Below are 17,252 nucleotides of genomic sequence, written 5' to 3'. Positions count from 1 at the left end.
CTTCCTGTTTTTTGGTGCAAATAGTCAAACATAGTTCGATTCTTCTGAAAATAAATCAGCCATGCACATTTAAAACAGCTTACACAAACCGCGTCATTGGAGAGAGATACAAGAGCACAAAATATATAATGGTGCTTGCTAAGTAACACATCTAAGGTGCGTATGCAAGTGAAAGATGACACACCTAAAGACAACGAGCAGGAAGTCAAAACAGAACAAAACACAAGGACGTGAAAGAAGGGAGTGTACCAGAAAAATATTTATGTTCCAATACTTTTTGCTTATATCACTGATCATGGACCAAAATGAAAACTACTGATTTATAAAAAAAATAATAAAAAAAATTAATAAATAAAAAACATGCTCAAAAGAAATCAGTGTTCCTCATAAAATTGATTCTGCTTCCTATAATTATTGTTTGGACTGATAAATAGGAGTAAATAGCTCAACAAATAAAGGAGACAGGACAATAATCTGCAGTACCACAGGAGAGCAATAAGTTTAAGCCAAATGGGAAAAACATGTTTATTTTTAAACTGGACCACATTATCCTTCTACCACACATTTTGGTAGCTCAGATTCTTGGACACACCAGCAATAATGGATAGAAAACAAAAATAAAATTCTGTTTACAGGCAAAAACAAGTTTTAAAAAATATATATGTGGACAATCTAAATAACATGACATAACAATAATGGTACAAAAGAGGTATGAGGTACACTTAAGGGCGTACAATGTTGTCTTTTCTTGCCTCTTTTACATGATTTTAAATTTAGTGCAATGGAAACTCTTGAGTCCCTTTCATGTTTCAATAAGGCATATATGTGAAACTTAACACATCTTATTATAGCGAGACATGGAGAACATGTTACCGGTCCCTCTGACGGGTAAATGAAAAAACTTATAGTTGCATTGGAAACATGAACGTCTTCCTTCTTTTCTGGATCAAACATATTTATGACCTACAATCCTCTCTGTTGTAATAAAAACAATGATAGATCTTTTATGAGCACATTCCATCAAAAGGTAACAAAAATTAACAAGCTACTACAGAACGTGTGCAACAGTCTTTCAAGTGCCTCAGGTGTCATTATTTTCATTCATTATAACCAAAGTAAATACTGCAAAAAGACTCTGTCGGGGTCCGGTGCCATAAAGGTCCATTCATTTGTTTTCACATCCTTTATGCTCCTTTTGTTAATGTCAACAAATAAAGATAGAATTTCTGCTTTTTGTTTTTTATGGGTATATTTTTACAGATTTCCATCCTCTTAATGCAGAAGCATTTCTTTGGTTGCTTTAAATCCTCAGTTGCAAACCCACTTATTGATTGTGAAACTATTGGAGGCTTTTTTTTTTATTAGATAAATGGAGTGACAACTTGGGTGTGGCAATAAAACAATCATCTTTCAAAAGATTCAGTTCCAGCCTGGCTTTGAACATCAGCAAAACCCAAAAAAATACTAGAAGGATTTTTGTGCACATCACAAACAGCAAGTCTGGGAGAAATGTTATTCTTTTTTTTTTTTTTCTTTTTTTATGACTAAAATTCAACCAATAGTGATGGATGAAGCTGAATTAAAGAAAGGTGGGTCTTTTTGAGTCAGTGAAGGTGCTTTTTAAACCCGAGACTTTTTGATGACAGCGATGTTTTCGTCTCCCGCCTCCTTCCTCCTTCCAGGGTTTGTTCAAGGAGCTTGAAGTGACCAATGGGAAGGGCCTTAAAGAGTCGGCCCAGCTGCTGCAGCAAATCTTATCAAGTCTCTGATTCATGTCCTGCGAGTGGGATGATGAACACAGTGATGTCGTCGCCTGAGCCCAGTTTCTCGTTGGGTAGCCGCCAGCCGCGCTCTTTTAGTACACCTCTGGACCTCATCAGCAGTTCCTGAGCTGCCAGTGTGTATCTGTGCAACACACACAGAGAGCACACATTCATTTCAGCAAGTCATCCACTTAAAAGTGAAATAATAAATACGGCAAACCAAAATATGAACGTTATTGTTTATCTTACCTAAATCATGGCTTAAACACCCTATTCTAGTTACTTAGCAGAAGCATTTTAGATATACTACATCACAGCATAAGTTAACTGTTTAGGCTAAATATTGTGTTTTTAAGAATTAAAAACTTTAAAAAAGTTGCATGTATATACAGAAAAAACATTCAAAATATTGAAAGAACCCTTAAATATCAGTTCTAACAACAGCTTAGAGAATGGTTTATGTAACACACAGTTGGAAAAATAAAGCAGGATTTGTCATCCCCGAGTGGGCAAACTTGATACAACACATGCGAATTGAACAATTTTGTTTTATAGATAATATTCAGATTTACCTCATTGGATCAGATGGGTCACAGCGTGATAAATAGGTGGAAACAGCTTCTGCAACTTCCTTGTCCGTCGTTACATCCCACAGTCCATCTGTGCCCATAACCAAGACGTCATCTGGTCCGTGTTTGTTTTCATCCAGGTTGTAAACTTTCACCTGTGAACAATGGGAACAACATTTTGCTGCTTTTATTTGCCATGAAGGAGAGTCAAAAATATTTATGCTAAAATATCAAAGGTGATGGAATAGTTGGACAAAATGCCAGATTTTCAAACTTCAAAAACTAAAACAGTGTTTTTATGTGACATCATCCTGTACAGTTCGAATAAGTTGTTGAATTGTACAGAATGTGGGGAGAAAATATGAACAAATAAGATGTAATAACCTATTTCATAAGTCTGAACACCCTGAAATGACAATTTGTTTAAACTCATTTAGATTACTTATGTTCACAAACAAATTCCACATTATGTATTATACAGTAGAGAAATGTGTCAATTATTAGAAAAAACATAGGGCCTCAATAATAAAAAAATTATTTTATTTCATTCATTTTTTTCAAAAATTGAGGAAAACACAAAGGCAAGTGCCCACCCAGACCGACAATGATCAGTTCCCCCCCAAAAGATAACATAGAGGCTTGACAAAAATCTACCAAGATCTGGGAGAAAAAAAATATGTATGACACAGGGGATTGCCAAAAAGCAAAAAAAAGCACAACAACAAAAATAGACAACACTCTACGCTGCATTTTGTAGGTGCTGAATCCTTAAAAGTGTTTTGGGTTTCACCTCTGATCACAGGATGATTTTCAGAGAACTGCAGCCTTTGGAAACTGAAATGAAACCTCTCTCTTAGCCCTGTGTATTTTTTTCAACTTTGGTAGGTCAATACATATTTGCTTTTTTTTCAGAACATGCTTGTTCAAATTGCTAACATCAAATCAAGAGACATAATCTCTGAGTGACTTTTAATAAGCATGTGATGGTCAGATCATCTGACTCAGGTCATTTAGTGATCCTGTGAGCTGAGTGAGGCTTGAAACAGGAAATGAGAAGTAAAGTGTCACCAGCAGATTCTCAACTTAGGTACCTTTGTCCTACAATGACATATGATGTCTAAAAAGGGTGAAAAACAAGGGTAAGTACATAAAAAGACAATACACTTCTCTGTCAAGTCAGAGTCATGCAAAAATGTAGAATTGAGCTTAATTTAACTAAATTGGTTTAATTGAATTTATTTAAAATTTTTGGTCATAATAAAAAAGGTTTTCTGTTATAGGAAACTGACTGTGGTTTATACAGCTTGGGACTAGTGACTCTAAGTTGAGATGAGGAAATGGTTACAAAGGTAAACACACTTTCCTGAAAACAATTTCACTGTCTCATGTGACATTTCTTAGTCTATTCCTCTTGCAAAGATTTGATGTTTTGATTATTTCTTCATGATAAATGTTGCACTTCTCGTTGAGCTAATACCAGAATTGAATATAGCTGCAACCACATTCAGATCAATAATGTGTGGTAAACAAGCAGGAGAATGCAGATCATGTCATACAAATCAATCCAGCAATATCACAAGTATGATCTGTGTGTGCTGTCAGACCAGGCAGCTGGGATTGTGGAATTAAAGCTTCGGTAGCATTTACCTGAGCAATATGCACAAAATGTGTTGGACATATCCACAAAACCCAACAGTAATGTCTGAGCTCTGTGTTGGGATTCCCATTCTGGCTATCCAAATGCATTTAGTGGTTAAAATAGAAAGTGATTGTGACTAATACTTCTCATATTAGAAACTGGGATATCACAAAATAGCACTTTGTAGTGCTTCAGAACTTTATATGTTTAAGAACAAAGAAATCATTCACTGCAATGGGAGCTTGCTAATAGATAGTTAGCTGTTCCTCTGTTGCCACATTTAAATGAATGAGTCATTAAACAGACTCCTGCAGAACCTGATAGTATCCTGTGGAGTTAATGCAATCAGTTTAATTAGGTTTGCTGGAGCATGAACACATCTAATACATGAAGGACAGCAGACCCAAAAGTCCAGGGTTGGCATCCATTGTTTAAGTATATATACATGTTATTATATATTATAGGCTGTATCAATAGTGAAGTAATGAAAAGAAGTTGATTTATCTATTTTAACATTTAGCAATTTACAGATAGCTCCATTAGAGCTCCATTATGGCTGATGAGTGGTTGGAAATAAATGTTCGTCTGCAGACGGCTTCACAGTATGATAACCAAAATATTACCAAGCTATTATCTCTGATTTTTATATATTCTTAAATCCATATTGCAAAGAGCCTTATTCCTTGCATAAAAAATGTCAGTGGTGTACCGAAGTTAGTTGAATTTGGATTTTTTCTTACCCTAATGATTTTTATTGAACAGTAATTTGACAGGAAAGAAGGTGGGGAGAAAAGGAGATGACATGCAGCAAATGTTTGAAATGTTTGTGTTTTGATTAAATATTTTTGGAAAACTATTCAATCTTTTTGGTTATCTGCCAAATAAAGTTAGCTTTAGGCCTGCAGGGGGTTTTAAAAAGAGGGATTGAAACCAGTCAACACCAGTGTGGTTTTGGGGAGGTTGGGAACCGTACAGGTAGCTAATGACCTCTAAACTTAGAGTTCTTTAGTTTTGTTGCATTTGGATTTAAGTGCTGTTATTTTATTTGAAGTTTATATTGTTTTTGATCATCCCTAAATGATTTTAGCACTTTCCTGAAATCACAAATCTGAGCAGAAAGAAAAGCAAAAACTAACCTCTCAAGACCTTAAAGCCACACTAAGAACTCTTTTCGGATGTGAGGCTGAAAAGGAAAGCTCAGGGAACGAGAGCTATTTGATCTGATCTTAAACTGTCTGAAGCAACTGAAGCAGAGACACGGCGGCGGCTCCTCCGGCGTAGCAGGCAGGTAGCTGGTGAAATTGAGACTCACCTCAGGGACGCATGACAGGAAGGGCTTGATGTAGATGTTGGAGTTGTACACCTTCAGGTCATGATCTCCCAGCCCACGGGTCACCCCGATTGTTGCCATTACACGAGCCTGCACACACGCATGGATGCACACACGCACAGTCAGAATCATGTCAAACTGCAAAGTATTACATGGTTTTTGTTCTAGGATGAGCTTACATTCCCAGAAAATCCAATTATGAAGGATTATTAGAAGAGAGCACGCTCTTTCAGAGAATAATGAAAACACTGAGCAGGTCTCATTTTTGTGCAAGCAGACATGGCATTCAGAGGAAAAACTCAACAAAAAAAGAGAACGCTTTAAAATTGAAAATTAAAGAAACATAATCTGCTCCACTTTGATGAGAACAAATCATCCCAGGAAACAATGATGTAAAACAATAAAAAAAACCTCCCAAAACATTATGATCAATACCAAAAAGAGTGACTTACACTGCCAATAATGTCACACTACAATTGTTACACTAAGATTGCATATTTACATCCTAGATAGAAATAAATGCTAATTTATTACCTTTGGTATTGAGGAGAAGCATTTTATTGTGGTTTTCAGACTTATTTTATTGCCAATATTGCGTTTTTCTTTGGTTTCTTACCTTTTTTCCCTCTCCATAAATCAGAGGGAACTTCAGATCATCTTCTACAATTGTTTTATAAGCCCTGTAGTGACAAAGCAAATATGGAAATATTTCATTTGATTTGCAAACTTTCAGCCCGACTTTCTATGAAATATTGCCGATTAGAGCAGTTTTTAGCTTGGGAACAGATAACAGCTGATCATTTTATGAACACTTATGGGTTGTGTGATGTGAAGTATGAAGCGTTTTACCAGCCAGTCATGGTGTGGTCTCTGTAGAGCATCTTCTTGCCCAGCTCACTGTGCTGGATCCTCCGAGGGAACTCAATGTGAGTGAACTCATTTCCCAGGAGTTCGGGCCTCAGGAAGCCCTGGAGGGTCACACATAATTAAAAGAGGCTGCATCAAACCAGAGAATAAAAAGATTTGAGCAAATTATTTTCTAAAACAGGTTTGTGTGACAGCAGAGTGAACCCTAATAACAACAATGATGATAAAAAAGTTAGCTTGTTCTTTGGGGAGTATGATAGAGCTACTAAAACAGACAACTGATGATTTACAGTCTGCTGTGGGATCAGCCTAGATAACTGAATGTTTGCTATTAAAAACTGATAAGTGTCAGGCATACGTAAAATGCAACAATACCAGATACTGTAATCGCTGTCTCTCTGATTCAGGAGTGAATTCATTAGTCATTGGAATGACTTCATTGTTTCGTATAATTATGGCCCTGAAGAGAGAAATGCAGAGAACCGAGCAACAGTTTGGTCAGCAGTGAAGTTGCAAAAAAAGAAAAGCTTCCACAATGAATATTTACATGAGCTAAGAGCTCTTACCTGCTGTCTCCAGCATTGGCTACATAGAGTTTTCCCATTAAATAAACGACAGCTAAGGCACAACAGCCACCAGAAATGGCGTAGGAAGTTTTTTCCTTTTCAATGAGGTCATCCTGCGAGTAAAAAGTAGAAATAAAAGGCTTCAGATTTTTCCAAACATGATTTACATTTCACTCTGTCCTTTAAAGAAAAAAAACCCCAGCACAGAACAAAGAGGTTTTGAAGAAAATATTTGCTTCAGGATGTTTATGAGCATTGTAATCAGAAGCAGACAGTAAAACTGCACCAAAAGAGGACATGATTCCAGAGTCGCAGATCCAGTCAGAATAACCGTTCAAATGAGAAGGATATTCTGACAACTTAATGATACAGTTTCAGGACAATCCAGCTGATTTCCTTTTTATATTGAACAGTGGTGTCTTACAAAAACAGTCATCTGTTGAAGTTTTTATTATTTTGTAACATTACAGTTCCAACTCTCAATGTATTTGGTAGTTTATGTTACAAATGTGTATTTGAAGGACAATGATAGCTGAATGTAATTCAAAATTCGTAGCAAATAGAAATTTCAAGAGTAAGTCTTGTATCTGTAGTCCTTTCCTTTTACTCTGCTACCACTAAATAAGATATAGTGCAACAAAATTACTTCAAAAGTCACCAAAATAGTAAAAAAGAGCCCACAGGTAATTCAATCTCTGTTTAAACGCAGCTCTTCTGTGAAAAGGCTGGTTAGAAAACATTCTTTAACAAACCACTTTGTGAAGACCAAAACACACCAAGCACGTCAGAGACAAAGTTGTGGTTTAGATCAGAAACAAGTAAGAAAATAATTTCCAAGGCTTTGAACAATTCAAAGAGCTCTGTTCAAACCATCATCTGAAAGTGGAAAGCGATGTTTCAGTGATTGATATCCTCAGTTTTGAGGTCCATGCACTTTAAGTGGCCTCTGTTAAACAGGAAGAGCAGCAAGATAGAGGCTGAAAGTACGTCCAATATCCCAAGTACTTGGCTGAGTAAATACAAACAAAAGGGAATAAATATTGCAAAACAGACATAAAAAACAGCTATAAGACAACACTTGTGAGTCCTGATGTTATACTTAGAATTGTATTAGGAATGAACTTCCAAAATAAACTCTTCTTCTGTTACCAGTTGTTGGATAAAGGCAGATTGTAGCTGAAGTATTGTCTACTTTTAAAATCAGAACTACTGCTCCTCAACTGCTCCATAAGCAAGACAGCTGCTGAGCGAAATTACAACTGTCTAAACCTCAGAGCCAAACCTACAGTGAATTTTATATCAAAACAGTCATGTATTAGCTTGGCCCAGTCCAAGTTCTTATGTAACTTCCTCTAGGAATATCTAACAACCAAAGATAATTGATGTTCATAGATGTTCTCTATTCAGTCTGACTCAGCTTCAGCTATTCTAAGTTTTTAAACGTTGAAAACTGGTAGATGCAACCCCCCAAAAGGTTGCACCTTGAATTGCAGGAAAAGGAGGTTCTTCAAAGTTTTGACCCAGGAAACTGAATACAAATGCACACCACACTTTTCAGATTTTTATTTGCAGCATTTTCCACTTATGTGCAGTTTTGTGTTGATTTTTCATATAAAATCTTGAAAAAATACACTCCGGATTGTTGGGACAGCATGACAAAATGTGGAAAAGTTTAAGCGGTATTAAAGCCTATTTTCTAACACAAGCATAATGTGTCCTAATCCTCTCACCATCTGTTTGAAGGCGGTCTCTATGACTCCCATCACCAGGCTCTCCAGGCTGACAACCTTCTCCATGTGAAAGCGCACGGAGGCGTCGCAGACAGCGTCAGCATCTTCTGCTGAGTCCTGTGTTCCTCCTTTTTTCACCTCTGTCTGGAAGGGGCTCCCATTCTTGGCCAGGCAGATGGGAGGTGCACTGTTGGGATTCTCCAGTAGGTGGCAGATCTCCCCGAGGCCGTCTCTGATGATGCGGTGGAGAAGCTTGGACGCCATGATGGCAGCGCCAGAACCCGCATGGCCATCAAATACCCCCCAGAAGTGGAGAGGGATTCCTGTGTTGTCCTACAAAGATACATAGAAACATAAAATCCATGAAAACAAATAATACACGTTAATTTAGGAAAAAAAAAATTTTTAATCTTAAAAAAGCTCCATTTCAACATGAGTGTAGATCAGAAATATATTTAAGCTTTATTACAATGCTGCAGCCATCTCTTGTATGCATTACTCATTTATATAAAATTAAACACAGTTAGATAAGGGCTAATAGATAATTTAGTAATCGATTGTTCTGTTGGTTATTCTTACAATTAATCGGATAAAAGAATTTGCACATCCTGCAGATTTTTCATTTAACAATGAAAAATTTAACAATTTTTCATTGTTAATATTCATTTACATATTCTTAAATGAAAGAATATGTAAGAATAGAATAGAATTTTATGTAAGAATAGAAAAACATAAAAAATCTAAATACATGATTCAAATACTTTTTAAGAAAGTAAATATGTTATTGTTTAAAATTCAATACCTACATTCCATTAGTTTACATTTTATTATTTGTAGCAAAGAATGCATCTGCAGCTAAAAAATACTTCTAATACTAACATCTGAAAAACAATTAAGCTTTCAGCACTAATTGAGATGCATCATTTTAGTGCAAGAATAACAAAAAAACCTATCTTCTTTAATGTTAATGGCAGCCCTCAGCCATATTTACAATGGCTCTCAATGAGTAATGCAGTCTAAGAGTCTCCTTAGGTCTTTTGCTGCTTCCATATGATGCAATGAGTGTTGGAAACGTGTTTGAACCTTCGTGTCTGCAGACGTTTACAGGCCCAGTTAGCCTGGCTGACTACTAAATAAACTGACTAGACATCTGCTTAACCCTCAGATGCTGCACGCAAGAGGGGGGAGGGTAGGACAAGAGATGATGTCATTTGTTTACTCCTAATGTAGGAGGCAAATGTGTGTGTATGTTCGAGTGTGACCTGAACAAGTACTGACTGAAAGATGTAAACAGGTGTTAAATGGCCACACATGGAGTTCATTACGCAGATGCATTAGATTTTACAACGTTATTCTTACATTGATGGATACTCGCTATTTTTAACTGACGGACAACAATAATAACTGAGAATTGCACCATCTGGGTAGTTTTTTGTTACATTTATGTGACTGTCAGATATTAAGCAATGGTAAAGTGTTAACTGTCTTCATTAAATCTCAAATAGGACAAAATGTCCCAAGACGGACCCTGACTGAAGGATTCCACAAGTTTGTTAAAATGTTGCTAATTTAAACTCAGCTGTTCCAAGTTTATTTATATGATGTATTTTAAAAAAACCACAACATTGAGTTGACAAAATTTCTAGTAGTACTAAATGTTATGCATTAGGAAACCTTGACGTTTGCCTGTTTAACATTATGGAACAGCATCTGAGTAAAGCAAAAGTGGAATTTTGACTAGGCCAACCCAGAATCTCATTTATTTTTGCCTATTTGGGGTGGTCAGATGCAGACCTACTGATGTGCATCAGATTGTTAACTATGTTAAATATGTTAACTGAAACTAAAAATCTGTATTTTCTCTTCTTTCTTATGCACTTCTTGTTACTGTGCACTATTTTATTTTTATATTTGTATCATGTTCGAATAAATTTCATTTCATTTCAATTTCATTTCATTTCAATTTCAATTTCAATTTCATTTCAATTTCAATTTCATTGTTCTGCTGCATCACAGTGTGTTTGAGCTTAAGGACACAAACTGATAGAATGTCATCCTCCTTCAGGATTTTCTGGAAATGAGAAGAATTTTCTGATTTCTCAATTATGGCAAGTTATTCAGGTCTTGAAGAAGCAACGCAGCCCCACACCAACACACTACCACCACCATGTTTGACTCCAGGTGTGATGCTCTTATTTTGACAAACTGCTTCATTTTATGTTAGATATTAGGGGGCAAATAGCTTTAAGGAATCCACTTTTTACTCTTCTGGTCACAAAATATATTTTAAGTCCTGGTGATCGTCAGGATGTTTTTTTTTTTTTTATAAAAGAGAGGGCCTTCTGTGCTCTTTTCAGTTAGCATTGGTTTGACCTTTGAACTCTGCTATGGACAAGCTTTGTCCTGTCTCTAGCTCTTGAATCATGGATACTGACCTTAACTGAGACAACTGAGGAGTGCAGAGTAATGTGATTCTATTTAAGTGACTCAGTTGTGAGAGTTAAAGACCTCAGCTCAAACATAATTCTCAGAAAAAATGAGGGAAAATGAAACTGAAACACAGTTAGAGACTTTCAGTGAAGTTGCTTCAAGATATAAGACAATTTGAAGTGCATCACTCCAAAGAACCTAGCTGTGTAGGTCAAACTTGAATCTATTATCAATGGTAATTCCCTCTGGCCTTTGACTAGAACATTCATTCCTCGTTGGCTGTTCTTGCTCACCCCGTTGTCGTCTGCGAGAGTGGAGTTTCGGTGTTTGCTGCTTGGTTTCCTCACAAACAGCTTCTCACAGGACGCCTGGTCTTCATTCAGCATGCTCTTCCCTGCATTGATCGCCCTGATAGAGGAAGACACAATGAATTAAAAAGGGAGCTTTGACTTTGATGATTCGTAAAAATTATTCTGGTCCTTCTGACCACATTCTACAAAATGGTGGTAAAAACTAACAGTGAGGTATAGTGGGGAAAAAAATAGGACAGGATGCAGTCTTGTCCCCAGGGAAAAGTTGTAGAAGAGATTAAGTGTTTTATGATGAGATGATGACGATGGTGGATAATGGCCTTAGAGTAATGCACTGCCTTATACTCGAGCAGTATCATCTGTTCTGTTGTGCATTGCAGCAGAATTTATTGAAACTGCTGGGGAGGATAATAATGGGTTACAAAAGATTGCAACAGCTTCTGTATAAACATTCTGAATTCATTTGTAATACCATCATAGAATAAAGTAATATAATATCACTCTACACTTAGTGCTGACTTTGTAGATAAGACAAACTCCATTGATTGATTATTTTCTCCTCTATGAAAGGGGAATAGGCTGTAAACCCCAAGGCTTATATAATCATTCTAAATTACAAACGTGTTAGCAAACATTCACCAAATTAGACATCAGGAACATGTGGAGTCAGATTCCTGGCCTCTTGGTAAATGAGAGAGTTCATTATTTGTTCTGCAACTCTCTGTTTCCTCAAAGTCAAGAGGGAAAGATCTGTCTCTTCAGCTGAGCTGAGCTGGATGTTATTAAATTCAAGCCAGGCATTATTATCATACACACCAATTTAATTCAAAGCTAATAGAAAAATATCGATCAGAGGTGCTATAATTTTTCCCTGGAAACTAAAAGCTGCCTGGAGGAGAAAGGAAACTAAATTGGCAGCTATTCATGGTGTTTTGGAAACAGTGTAAAAATATCCACTGGCATGGTCAAGCTGCCACAAGGGGTGAAGCTGGAAAGGCAGCAATTCGGGCTCCACACTGCTAGGTTATGTAACATTTTCAAGCTTAATTATAGATAAATGCTACATTAGCACATCTATGCAGCTAGTGAGCAATTCCTGTAATTCATTTATTGTCAAGATGTACCTCTGGGGATTTCTGCTGCTCCTGTTTTCACTGAAAGAAAAGTTAGAGATACTGGAAATGACACTCAGTAGATAAGAGATAGGAGCACCATTAACTAAACCATAAATCTTAGCTAATGACAGTCACATAAGATCATGTATGCTTGTTTGTCAGACAAAAAAATACTGTATGAGGTTGAAATGACCAAATCTGGAATACATAAAGCCCTGTCAGTGTCTAATCAGTTGAAAGCAGTGGACAGGCAGTGTCCTGTACTGCGGTGCCTGCATTGAGTCTAATAACGGTGAAGAATTTTAAACCTCCTGATTGTCGTCTCCGCTTTCTGCCGGGGCCAGGACTTTTTTCAGAAATGCAGATGCATGACTGGCGAGAAACAACTCTTCATCTGTTCTGCAGCATGATCACAGCAATTCTACAAGCACTCCTTCTGTTCAGCTCTGCACTCCATATTAGTTGCTGTTCTATAGCTTCAGCTGAGCTTAGGGATTTTTTTATTTATTTTTTTTCCCCATCAAGGTCATGTGGAATGGTTGGCACCATTGAGGCAGAAAATTGTCCAAAACCTCGGAGCTTTGAAGAAAATTTGGAACAAATACAGAAGGCAGGCTTTTGATTTGCTGTTACCAGATGGATTTCTTCCATTAAGCCTTTTATAAACCCTTCAGAGAAGACATGATTAAATGTTCTCCTTTTCTGTATACTGAATTTTCTGATTCACAATAAAAGAGTCAGTGATAATTTAGTCACATGAGCTCAGTGAGCTATAATTACACATTGCTGTTTGCTGCGTGGGTGGATTTCACTTTAAACCCGCAGCTCCAGCCTCCCCTAGCATGTGCATGAACTCCATCCCTTTGCTTTCTTTCTGTCAGATGACTGAAAACCAAACTGTTCACTGTCTGGAGAGTCTGTTTCTCCTGATGTACGTTATGGAAGGAAAGTTCAAAAAGAGGAAGTGAAGAGTTCCTGTGAATTCTTTTGTTGCGGCTGACGTCCTTTTTACGTGTGATGCAATTGCCTTTCTGTAGGCATCATTTCTGAAACATTTTAAGGTTTATTTAAAACCATATCTAAAAAGAACAGACGATCTGACCAATCTTTAAGAACTACTTGCAACATTTAGTCATGTACGCAACCAACTGTTTCCTGTTTGCCTAGTAACTGAGTAAAGCTGTGTCTACTGGAAGTTGACTGATTGACAAACACTGCAGGACAGGTTGCACAAAAATTGTTCACAGCCCCATGAAAAACATGAAAGAATGAGACTCTTCATGCTCTGAATTCCTTTGCAGGACGAGGAAGCTGCTTAGCAGCACATGAAGAAATGAAAGCTGACTGGCAGGACAGGGCAGAGTATACACCCTAAGTGAAAACAGGCACTACTTTAACTTGTGCATTGTTGGGAACATAATGCAGCTGCTATGATTACGGCATTCTGAACATGTACAATGTGTCCCACAGTAAATTTAGTCTTGACACAAGATGAAATGAAGGATGAGGGTGTTAAAGTGACAGCTTCTTATGTGAAACGGATGCATATTTATAGCACATTAGCACATCTGCACCTCTTACATGATTACTGACTTAATATTGTCTATTGCTGGTTTAAAATTACAGTGAAATTTTAAATATATTGGTGTTTTTTTACAGTCTCATTTTGTATAACAAAGGGAAAATTGACCATTAATAATCATGTTTTTGTATCAACATATATTTCCTCTATGCAGCTGTTTGTGTCGGCTTAAGTATTTGTTGTTGTTCTCTGCCTGCATCTGTTTTGCATGAATCTTTAATTACCTATGTCTTCTTGTCACTAATAAAACATTTATGAGGTTCAAAGCACTTGTAGCTTATCTTTACGTTCAATTTGTTCTGTGCTTGAAAGTAATAATTCCCATACTCCAAAACAGAATAAACAGGATGATGTAATTTATGCATCCTTATGTCAAAGAAGACACTTCATTTCCTCACGACAGGTGAAAATGTATTTCTTCAGTTATCCTGCAACAATGTGTAAAACCCAGTCCACACATAAAATTACCTTCAATAGTCATGCCAGACCAATAAAAAAGCACAACTTACTACTAATTGCCTCCAAAAATGCAGAAAGTGCGAATGTAGGCCAGCAGGGTGGCCTCCAACTGGACAGCTTCCATCTGCACTATCTGGACATCACTGTTCGCTCTCATTAGGGCACAGGGGGAAAAAAGTACTGAACAAAGTGGACAAGACCAACAGATGCTCCACATCAGTTGTGTGAGGATTAAATCTGCCAGCTAGATTTAAGACTGGTAAAGGCCAAATCGTTCTAATTCTGATACATTACAATACCAATATCAAAACAAGTTAACTAAAAAGATAAGAATAAATCTATTAAATTAATAGTTCAGAGCAATTGTTTCATTTTGATTTTGTTTAAACCAACTAGATTTTCCAGGTTTATCAAAACTGAGCCAACAGAGAAATAGACCTCAACCATCTTAAAACAACCACGAGATAGAAATGTTCAATATTTTTTCTGTAAAACAATAAACGGCTCTCATGTTAATATTATGTTGTTACATGTTGTTACAACTAAAACATCATTCAACTTGTCCTTTGGGATCTTGAGTACCCTTGTGGCTTACAGGACAGCAGTGGGCTCTGAGCTGCCATACCTTATGCCTTGGGCCGGCTCTGTTGTAACTAATACAGACTGACGTCTGTAGGAATAACAAGCAACATTTTGTCATTGCAACAATCACAACTGTGCAGTGCAACAAGATTAAGTTTCCAGCTTGAAATGTATAAGGAGCAATAAATGCATCAACAGTAATCTAGTGGGTGTGATTCACATGTTGGTAGTTGTATAATATTGTCAGTGTTGTCCAACAGTCAGTATTATGACATAAATTATACCTAGAAGTGATAGAAAGCAGCATTTGTAAGTGTAGGGTTACAGGTCGACCTTTTCACTCAAAAGAAAAGTTGAGTTTTATCAACCTGTAAAAACTGTTTGCTCAATATTGATGTCTGCCTTCTGGAACTTTTAACAGCTTAGTTGGCAGATCAGCTGATAATGCTGCATGCTGTAAACAGCACCAGCTCTAAAGCTGCGATTACAGTTTCTGTGACTTATACACCAAAGTCATTTGCTGCAGAGTGCGGCATGACTGCTCAAGCTAAACCATAGCCTGATAAGGCCCACTCAGCCTTCTGGGAGGTCACAAAGTCCCTGCTGACTTTTTTGTTTTGTTTTTTTATGAGTCAGCCTTTTTCCTTAAAAGTTCAACACTTGGTAAGGAGCAGCCCACAAACTAGTGGATTGAAGCTTGTCTCACACAAACACACAAATGCATTAGTTTGGAATGTTACAGTGTTTTTTGTCTGCAGGAGTCAGTTAGCAGTACATGTTGGACTGAAATGGAGCAGCTATCTGCTGATACAGGAATCACATTCTGCTTTGCATTTCCACATGCACAAGTGATCCATTTTATTTTGTGTGCATGAGAAAAAGACGCAGGCGTGCAGAAATAGCAAACATCTCTTTACAATCATATAACTGCTATCAGATAGTGTGGGCAAAATGTTTCAGAATCAAACCGATCAGATCTGACAGCAGCCTACATGCAAAGATAATAGACCTCACTGGTGTCTAATCATCTCAGATGTGGACAGAGGTAGCACTGTCTGCCACTCTGGTCACCACTGAGCTGCTGCAGCATCAAAACCCCTCAACAGGCCTGTCATTAAATTTACACCATCTATCAGTGACTCATTTGCAATAGATTTAATAAACGTCAGGCGTCTGAATAATACACAGATGCACTCACTCTGCGTATCCCGCCCCCCAGGGAAGCTTGATGCCTCTCTTTAACGTGACCACCGGCCGTGAGGCGTGTTCGGTGGAGTACTGCAGGAGCTCCGGGGTGAGATCCAAGAAATCCGGCCGGCCGTAAGGGAAGCGATGCGGCAAGCCCTCCTGTCCGCTGTTCTGGCCTCCACCTGAGTGATGGTTGTGGTGGTGGTGGTGTCCGTGAGGCATCATCCCTCCGACCAAGTTGGACATCGCGTTTTTAACTTTGCTGATCATCTTCGGCACCCCAACCAAAAAGAAAAGAAAAAAGAAAAAAAGAAAGAAAGATTCAGGCGGAATAAAATTACACGCGATACGATATCACGGTAGAGACGGACCGGGGCGAAAAACAACAGCGCGTGAAGACGGCGACGGCAATCATTTCAGGAAGCGGTTGTTTTCCTCCTTGGACCCATGTGACAGATTTCAGAAAAGCAGACGTGAGGTTTTCCTCATTCAAACAGAATAAAAAGCCTCCTTAGCTTGCGCATGGGCCGTGATCCGGCAGGAGGCTGTGGATCATCTGATGGGGCTGGGCTTCACTGGGATGTGCAACGAGTCGTGAAAAATTCACAGGCACCCACATATCTGGATGACAGATCTTTAAACTTCTTCTGATATTACATTTTATACTTAAATCTGTTTTTACTTCACAAATCTCCCACTGGCCAAGATAAGGGAAGGTCTGGTTGACACTGACAGGAATATATTTCAGTTACTTTCTGATTTGTTGTGACGTAACTATGCTCTGGTATCTCCAACTTCCTCCTTTCTGGCTCACCTATAATATGACACCTATTTAGTTCACCTAAATTTAATTTATTGATCTCAACAGGAAATTAAATGTTGTAACTTTCTGTCTTGACATTTCTTCAGCAAATCATAGGTGTGAGCAAGTCGACAGAGTTACAAATTTCTGTGTTTACACTTCAACAAGAAAACCTGAAGGGTATTTGAACTTAAAAATTAAACAGCAGACCAAATAAATAGACATATAATTAACAGTTTTCAATAGAATAGAAAATGATGTTAATAGCTCCTTTTGATATTCACATAAAGCTTAAATACATTGTCCAAGGAAAAATACA

General features: G+C 37.5%; 1 protein-coding gene across 1 annotated transcript; it reads right to left on the bottom strand.

Moving 5' to 3' along the window:
* Nucleotides 1-495: 495 nt before the first annotated feature.
* Nucleotides 496-16,695, bottom strand: ppm1j (protein phosphatase, Mg2+/Mn2+ dependent, 1J). Its single transcript, XM_044121103.1, has 11 exons — nucleotides 16,503-16,695; nucleotides 16,142-16,401; nucleotides 11,188-11,302; nucleotides 8,465-8,797; nucleotides 6,735-6,847; nucleotides 6,544-6,628; nucleotides 6,151-6,269; nucleotides 5,918-5,981; nucleotides 5,284-5,391; nucleotides 2,336-2,487; nucleotides 496-1,905 (listed from the first exon to the last, which is right to left on the bottom strand). Exons 2-11 carry the CDS (start codon nucleotides 16,399-16,401, stop codon nucleotides 1,758-1,760), a joined length of 1,497 nt encoding a protein of 498 aa, XP_043977038.1. The 5' UTR covers nucleotides 16,503-16,695; the 3' UTR covers nucleotides 496-1,757.
* Nucleotides 16,696-17,252: the final 557 nt, after the last annotated feature.

Source organism: Gambusia affinis, linkage group LG07, assembly GCF_019740435.1.
Source record: "Gambusia affinis linkage group LG07, SWU_Gaff_1.0, whole genome shotgun sequence".
In the NCBI taxonomy this organism is placed as follows: domain Eukaryota; kingdom Metazoa; phylum Chordata; class Actinopteri; order Cyprinodontiformes; family Poeciliidae; genus Gambusia; species Gambusia affinis.
This window is presented reverse-complemented; position numbering and strand designations above follow the sequence as displayed.